The following is an 8921-nucleotide window of genomic DNA, read 5'->3' as shown; positions in this document are numbered from 1 at the left end:
CTGAAAGCATACTATTAGATTCAGAATGTTTGTATTTATCCATGGTATTTTATCCATGTTGAAACATCATGATGAAATTTGAATCCATTAAGAATGCATAATGATGATATTCACCCTGCCCCCGTCCACTGTATCCACCTTCAACGTCTTCACGTATCCCTTCTCCACGTCTCCCCCATTCTCTACCTCCTCCACCAGTTCCTCCAGACTTCTCCTCCTGCTCTGCAGCTCCTTGTGGTCAGGGAGAGGCAGGCCCGGGGACAGTTCCGGGGACATCAAGGATTCTGTATCCTGAGCTTTCTGAGTAGGAAATGCAAAGGATCAGCTCAAAGAGGCATAGTCCTTTTTCAGCATATTGTGTCATTCAAAATGTACTAAACTCCCATACCAGCTAACCAATTGAAAGAAATGTCTACCGTACAAATTCCCAATATCGAAAGCATCAACGCTTAAATTCCATGACGTAAAACCTTACGTCTTACCTGCGCTTCCCTCTTGAGACGCTCCATGGCCAGCTGGAACTCTTTCTCTTTCTGCCAGGCCTCCTGGATGGTGGCCTGGTTCTGCTCCTCGTAGGCCATGGCCACAACAGCTAGGATCAGGTTGACCAGGTAGAAGGAACCCAGGAAGATGACCACCACGAAGAACACCATGTAGGTCTTCCCTGCTGACCGCAGAGTCTGGGGAGGGATGGATCGATGACAAAAAGTATGATATAAAAGACAGAGGGTTTGATTTTTGCAAGTTAATGTTAGTTTAAGCTTAAGTTTAAGATTGTGGAAGATTGGAGAAGACCTCCAAGACCTTAAATACATTACTGTACACAAATAGACTTATTTTCTTCCAATGATCTTGCAGACTATGACCTGTATGTGAATATTGTTTGAAATGAACCTGGTCATTTCCTGGTGTCCATACTGACCTGGTGATAGAGGTTCTCCCAGTAGTCTTGTGTCATGAGCCGGAAGAGGGAGAGGAACGCCCAACCGAAGCTGTCAAAGCTGGTGTAACCATAGTTAGGGTTCCTTCCTGCCTTCAAACACTCAAACCCATCTGGACAATGCCTGCAGAGAAAACAGAAAGAAAACATCAAGAAAATGTCATGTTTGGCCCTAGTCCAGAAACAAGGTCCTAAACCGTAGGAACTAATGTAGATCTTACAGAGCAAATACCAAACTGCATGTTGCATTTTTGTTCTGTCAGTAGGCCCAAATATGTCCCTTTACTACAGAAACGTAAACAAGGTCATACTGTATCAAATGATGCTGCAGATTGGATCCCATGCCAATATGCTGCCTCCTTAGTGGGTACAGTTCATGCACATTCACTGGCTTGTCATTGCCGCACAGTGAGCTCATCCCACTTCTGTTATCTTAGCGAAGGGTGGCCATTAAGATAAATAACCGTGTCCACAGGCCTTGAGCTTTATCCATGCGACAAGGTCCCGTACCAGTCATCCCCATCGTGTGGTACAGATAATACTAATTCAATAAGCTGAAATATCACGGATGTAATTTACAGTTTATAAGCTTATCAGAGTGTTTTGTGATTGTTCTTCAAATGTACATTACATAGTGGAACTGGTGTAGACATATTTCCATGACTAACTGTGTAAGAAAGCAATGCCACTGCACTGCAATGCCACTGCATGCCACCCCACGTTAGAAACCACCCCCCCATATTCTTGTGACAAAAAGGTGAGTCACTCCGACCCCCAGCTTCTTCAGACGGACCCTGTAAGGGGGGCAGGGGTGAAACGGGTGGGCGTCAGGAAGAGCGAGGCGGGGGAGTTGAAAGGACGTGATGCCACCAACCTGCTATCACGCCAGTCACTCTCCCCTTCACACCACCCCAGCCCTTCACCCATCCCTGCAATGCCCACCACACCCGCAGCCTGGTTGCCCGGCCAGGCAACACCTGTCTGTCAGCGGCCGTGGCCGCGGCATGCGGAGGGAGGGTGTGAGGGTGTGGGGCGATGGGCGCTATCACCCACCAGACACCTCTCTGTGTATCTGGAGGACGTGTCAATGGACATGCCCCACTTCAGACCCCCGGGAGGCCGCTAACGGGAGGCCTCAAACCCACCACACACACAATTCCCATACGGTGGCATGACATGTCTGAACTGCAGAATATCATTTAGCATTGTTTTTAAGATGCATTTCCTAGATTTCCAATTTCCAATTCTAAGTACACCCTTTTTTGGTTTTCTGTATTTTTTTATCATGGGTGCATGTACACATCCATAGTAACTCACCCAAAATATGGTAGCTGAATAATGTTTTGTTATTTTTCTAGGGGCATAAATTCTTATGACCTTTCAGGAAAACCAGGAAAGAGTGCCAGGGATTGCTATGACTTAACAATGCCTCTCACTGTAACTAAAAGTACCAAGTTTGGTAAATGAATGTTCTCACCCTATGTCTAATTGGACTGCACAGAAAGTGTTACTACAGCAGTCACACAAATGTGGCTGTTGTTGAGCCCCAAACATAAAACATCCACAGAATCAGATCACTTTTATAGGACACAAGCAATCGAAACCCCGCCTGCAGTTTGTGTTGTGATGAGTAATGTGTTGTATTGTTGTCAGAGAGAGAGAGAGAGAGAGAGAGAGATGAACCCTGACACAGAGGAGTCACTGAGAGTATCTGTCAGAGTAACTGCTTTCTCTCAGCACTCCGGCAGCTGGGGGTGCGATCGACCGCTATCCTATCTCTCGCCAGGGCAATGGGCATTCTGACATGGAGCTATTTTTGGCACCAGCAGTGAGCCCCGGTAACTATCCCTTTAAGAGGATCTGGGAAGTGGTGGGTGGGTTGTGGGAGGGTTGGTGGATGATGAACTGTATCCCTGTGAGGATAGTGACTACCTGACAGTTCATCACAACACGCTGTTGAAAAGTTAGATGTGATGTACATTTGAGTCTATACTGTAGACCTAATACCTTGGAAACTGTCAAGGAAGCATCAGCACTCCACTGACAACAGTACAGAGAAAAAGAGAGGCCAAACAGATTGGCAGCAGCAAAACAGTGTTGGTGGTGTACTTGGAATACATGTTAGTAGTAGGCTGTTAAAAGTATCAAATCAGCTGGCGAGGATTAATTGAAACATTAGATCGCTATATCTGAGTACATGGCCCATGTGACAAACAACAGTTCTGATGTGTGTTCATCAGATCAGACATGACCCCCCTCTCCCCCATCCCTCTCCCTCTTATCCCAGCCACAGATGAGCTCCAATAGTTGATAGGATACAACATAAAAGTGAACAGAAGTGGGAGCAGCGGAGTGTTCCCGACGATCACTTTGTGGAGGGAACATTGGCTTGGCTGTGAGTTAAGTCACCCCTTCCAACCCTTCCACCCTGTGAAACAACAAAGCCTGGCGGGAAGGCTTCAAAGCCTGGCTGGGAGAGGAAGGTGCCCTCCTAGACCTGATGTTCTCATTGCTCAGATTTATGCCCAGGTTTACCAAGTCAGTGTTTGTTAGGCACCAAATGGAAGAAAACTAACTGAAACAGAGAGGGACTACATAGACTTGTCCAACAAGAAATGTTAATTTTAGTTTACTATTATGTGCCCTAGTGAATATGATCCATGATTCTGCCCAGGCTGCTTCACCGAGTGACCAACCACAGGCTAGGAATAGCCAGACTGAGTCCTTCATTAAAGCTTGCAAACAATTTTTTTTTTTTACATTTTGCAGTGGAAAACGTAAATGCGGGTTTCTTATTGGTCAAATCGAGGTTGTCCCTCCCTGTTTTAGTCAATTTTCTTCTGTTTTCTGTATGAACCGGATCGTGATGAAGAACTCTGCAATAGGCTTTAGCTCTTACACAACCACGCTTCCTCCTCAGGCACTGATACAGGCAGAGTGAACACATCAGCAAAAGAGGATGACAATCAGCAAAAGAAAAGAGAACTACGATTCATACACTGGAAACAATGTGTACGTCAAGAACGAAAATGAATAGTTTGGGTATGTATTTTGTCACTCCATAAGACGTGTTTTAACAAAATTGCAATATTCACTGGAAATGTAAGTTTAATATTTTTTCTGAATTACTTGTCTATCTGCTCAAGGCATCCATAACGCTAGGCCCCCATCGCAAAAAACATAATGTCTTCATCCCAAACCATTAAGAAAAACTAAAGTTGACATTACAACCAGTTAGCCTAATATTAGAGAGTTCTAGGACTGAGGTCTATGAGAATGAAAGTACTTAACATTTCTATAGCAACAGTATCCAGGACGTTGTTGCCCATGGAGATTGTTTTGTGTGACCTGTGGATTGGTCTCTCAGATTGGTTTGTCATGATTTATGTGGTATTTTATGCCTTTTCTTGTTTCCAGTGTAGCTTGTGTAGATTAGGACAGATTGTCTGATTAGGTTAAAATGCCATACAATATTTCCTATGTTATTCATGCATTTACAGAAAAGTTTAGTTTCCTTGCATAATTATTTCATAGATTTTTGAGTTCTCTTAGGTCAATTAGCATTAAAGTAAAAGGTCTGGAGAAACAAACAAACAAACAAACAGTCAAGCGTCATATTACTATTCTGTTTCCAAAGGGCTATTTTGAGGTGGACCCGTACAAATAATAGAAGCGGACATACTCATGTTACATTTAAAGCATCTAAAATACATTCTACTTACAGTTTATTTATACTACCTCTTATCTTAATGAACATCATTTTACACTCTGTAATTACCAGTGTAATACATGCCTGCTGATGGGTTTTTATAATAAGACTATTTCCAGTACTAAGAAAAGACCAGATCATCAAAGGGGTCCTTCAGCTGGTATCGTAACTGGGCAATAATGGCGCAATTGTTAGCATACCCTTGGACTATCTTAAAGTATTCTGTGAAGTTTCTCTGAATCGCCACCCTAACAATATAGGCCAGTGATAATGTCATTCGAAAAAATGTTAACAGCAAAGCTAGCCAGCATTAATATCGACAAAAATAAAGGCCCTTCAACTTGCACTTGATATAAATGCAATTAGCGAGCTGTTACATTCAATTTGATGACTCGTCAAGTAGAACTGGAGTCAGAGAAATAAATGGAGTTAAGAACATGGCACATACAGAGAGCCTAGGGTGGGGGAGAGCAAAAAGGTGGATCGTAAGTGAGAGCCAATAATCTTCACTTTGCAGTCAGGGTAGCCATTAACAAAGCCATTAGAGTGAAGCCAAAAAGCTTAAAAAGGATCAAATGTGACTAAAGTGGAGGAGCAAACCCACTAGCACCCCTCCCGCTGCCTCTCCACCCCCTACACACACACCCCTACACCCCCATTCGGAATGCCAGATATAACTGCTCATGTCAATTGTATTTGTACTGAGAGAAACCAGCCTAAATGTATGTGCCAATCTATGACAGAGATTTTGTCTTGGAAGGGATATTAAATAGAATGTTTATTTCTTTCAGTTTGATAAGGGACAGTAGTAGTTCTATGGAAGACCTGAGACGTAGTCATCAAGCATTTTTTTCTCAGAAGTTTGATAAATATTGGCCCAGATCCATGTCCATTTTGATTGACAGCAAAAGGTTCCAGTGAGTGACCAGCTGAATGTGGGACGAGCCTATGGGAGCATTGATTTCTACAGACCTTTATTGACACTATGAGACAGAGGTAGCCAGACCAGTAAACAAACACCACAGAGACAAACAAATACCATTGTCTGCCATGTATTTATCTTAAAGGGTGTTGTGTTAATACAAGCTCACAAATGGAGTTTAACATTTCATCTCAGTTAATCTCTACAGAAAAATTACATATATTACATATACTACATGATCAAAAGTATGTGGACACCTGCTCATTGAATATCTCATTCCAATTATGGGCATTAATATGGAGTTGTTCCCCCCTTTGCTGGTATAACAGCCTCCACTCTTCTGGCAAGTCTTTCCACTAGATGTTGGAACTTTGCTGCGGGGACTTGCTTCCATTCAGCCACAAGATCATTAGTGATTTCGGGCATTGATATTGGGCGATTAGGCCTGGATCGTAGTGTTCGACGGGGTTGAGGTCAGGGTTCTGTGCAGGCCAGTCAGGTTCTTCCACACCGATCTTGACAAAACATTTCTGTATGGACCTCGCTTTGTGCATGGGGGCATTGTCATGCTAAAACAGGAAAGGGCCTTCCCCAAACTGTTGCCACAACGTTGGAAACACAGAATCATCTAGAATGTCATTGTATGCTGTAGTGTTAAGATTTCCCTTCACTGGAACTAAGGGGCCTAGCCCAAACCATGAAAAACAGCCCCAGACCATGATTCCTCCTCTACCTTTACTTTACAGTCATCCCTTCGCATTCTGGCAGGTAGCGTTCTCCTGGCATCTGGCAAACCCAGATTTGTCCGTCTGACTGCCAGATGGTGAAGCATGATTCATCACTCCAGAGAACATGTTTCAACTGCTCTAGAGTCCAATGGCGTCAAGCATTACACTACTCCAGCTGATGCTTGGCATTTCGCATGGTGATCTTAGGCTTGTGTGCGGCTGCTCGGCCATGGAATCCCTTTTCATGAAGCTCCAGACTAACAGTTATTGTGCTGACGTTGCTTCCAGAGGCAGTTTAGAACTCGGTAGTGAGTGTTTTTCACACGCTACTCGCTTCAGCACTCGTCGGTCCCGTTCTGTTAGCTTGTGTAGCCTACTACTTTGTCCTAGACGTTTCCACTTCACAATAACAGCACTTACTGTTGGCTGGGGCAGCTCTAGCAGGGCAGAAATTTGATGAACTGACTTGTCGGAAAGATGGCATCCTATGACGGTGCCACGTTGAAAGTCACTGAGTTCTTCAGTAAGGTCATTCTACTGTCAATCTTTGTCAATGGAGATTGCTTGGCCGTGTGCTCAATTTTATACACCTGTCAGCAATGGGTGAGGCTGAAATAGCCAAATCCACTAATTTGAAGGGGTGTCCACATACTTTTGTATATACAGTGTATTTCACTTAACATTTTCGAGGCAGTTCCATCCTCTGACCACTTAGATGGGTGTTTGGCATTTTGTTAAAGAGTAAGAAATCATAGCACAAAAAAATTGAATGTGAGACATTATTTAAGGCCATGTAAGGCCACAGTGTTTAATACCTTTATTGTTCCATTTAAATTTAATAAATGGGGGGCCTCCCGGGTTGCGCAGTGGTTAAGGCACTGCAATGCAGTGCTAGCTGTGCCACCAGAGACTCTGGGTTCGAGCCCAGGCTCTGTCGCAGCCGGCCGTGACCTGGAGGTCCATGGGGCGACGTACAATTGGCCTAGCATCGTCCGGGTTAGGGAGGGTTTGGCCGGTAGGGATATCCTTGTCTCATCGCGCACTAGCGACTCCTGTGGTGGGCTGGGTGCAGTGCACGCTGACCAGGTCGCTAGGTGTACGGCGTTTCCTCTGACACATTGGTGGGGCTGGCTTCCGGGTTGGATGTGCGCTGTGTTAAGAAGCAGTGCGGCTTGGTAGGGTTGTGTTTCGGAGGACACATGTCTCTCCCGAGCCCGTACAAGAGTTGTAGCGATGAGACCAGACAGTAACTACTAACAATTGGATAACACGAAATTGGCTATAAAATATATATATTTTTGAATCAATGGCTAAAATATACCGACTAATTGGTCACCAAACTTCAAAGCTGATTTATGCCGTGTTCACGTGCTAGTCGGAACTAGAAGATTTGATAATTTCCGACTTGCTAACTGGTTGAACGTGGAACATATATAACTACAACCAGTTAGCAAGTCGGAGTTTCCTAGTTCCGACTAGTACTTGAACGCTGCATAAATCAGAGCTTTGGAGTTTGCTGACCAATCACCATACACCAAACAGACAAAGCTTGGAGCCTGGCTGTTTTATCATTCGTGGCCACAAGCTGGAGCGTGCGATTGGATTGGCTGTTATCTCTCAGAGAGACAGACAAATATGTCCTTTGTCTCTGTGTGGCTGGAGGCAGATGTTACATTTACCGTGTCCCCAGCCTGCCATAACTCACCCCAAGGGACCATTACTCTGCTCTCCCTTTAGGCAATAACACACAACCCATATGTCTTTCCTACTTTCCATTACATCTTCAATAGATTCCCAGTCTCACAGGAATTTTTTTTAAGAAAAGAGGGGGGATGGAAGATTAGAATGTTGAAATCTCACGGTATCAATTACAGCAGCTTTTTAAATATCATTTTTTAACCATTTGGGGTGGGGGGGGGGGGGGGTTGAAAGCATGAGCTAGCATCACGTGACATTGAGGGCGTTGGAAGAGACTTGAATTTGATGGAGACTGCCTGTGTGAGTTCCTGGAAAAGACAGGGATGAAATGTCGTTGGTATTCATTTTCCATAATTATTTTGTAAGTATAAAAGTAGGAGATTAAATTGAAAGTGGGGACCATTTTGTCTGTGTTTGTGGTTGGAGCAAAATGGAAACCGTGGGGCACATTAGAGCTTGGCACCCAACAGAATACAGATGGGTATTATTTACTTTGTAAAACCCTAGATCTTAGCCCTGGCACTACTCTCCTGCCACTCCTGCCCATTGCTCCAAAATCACTTGGCGTTACAGGATTAGAGCGTTGGCAGGACGGGTCATGCTAGTGTTGAGGGCATTCATTGATTCCATGTCTATGTAAAGTACATTCATTTGATGAGTAGTTGGGCTGAGAATGGGATTCAGAATGTCTCAGAACAACAATAGAATGATTGGGAAAGTTGCTATCTGATGTTAACTTGACGAATATTAAAGATGCCCCCTTTATCTTTCCTGAAAGTGACTATCATGTTGTTGCTTAATGGCTAAGAAATATGCCACACTTCATGGACACATATTTCACTGTTGCATACTCAGTGTAGTTGTGTTCAGGCTTGCCTTCTTTTCTGTGGATACAATTGGCACTGGGTGTCCTAAAATGTACAC

General features: G+C 44.0%; 1 protein-coding gene across 1 annotated transcript in view; it reads right to left on the bottom strand.

Moving 5' to 3' along the window:
• The window catches only part of scn5lab (sodium channel, voltage gated, type V-like, alpha b), a 186185-nt gene that overhangs the window by 109737 nt on the left and 67527 nt on the right, over positions 1–8921 (bottom strand). Inside the window, exons 9-11 of the mRNA XM_055928636.1 lie at positions 923–1064; positions 483–680; positions 115–300 (exon numbers count right to left, since the gene is read on the bottom strand). Coding sequence (XP_055784611.1) covers positions 115–300; positions 483–680; positions 923–1064 — 526 coding nt within the window. The remainder of the gene's footprint in view (positions 1–114; positions 301–482; positions 681–922; positions 1065–8921) is intronic.

This window comes from Salvelinus fontinalis, chromosome 7 (genome assembly GCF_029448725.1).
Source record: "Salvelinus fontinalis isolate EN_2023a chromosome 7, ASM2944872v1, whole genome shotgun sequence".
Lineage (NCBI taxonomy): Eukaryota > Metazoa > Chordata > Actinopteri > Salmoniformes > Salmonidae > Salvelinus > Salvelinus fontinalis.
Note: the sequence above shows the minus strand (reverse complement) of the source record. Positions and strands in the feature narration are given on the sequence as shown.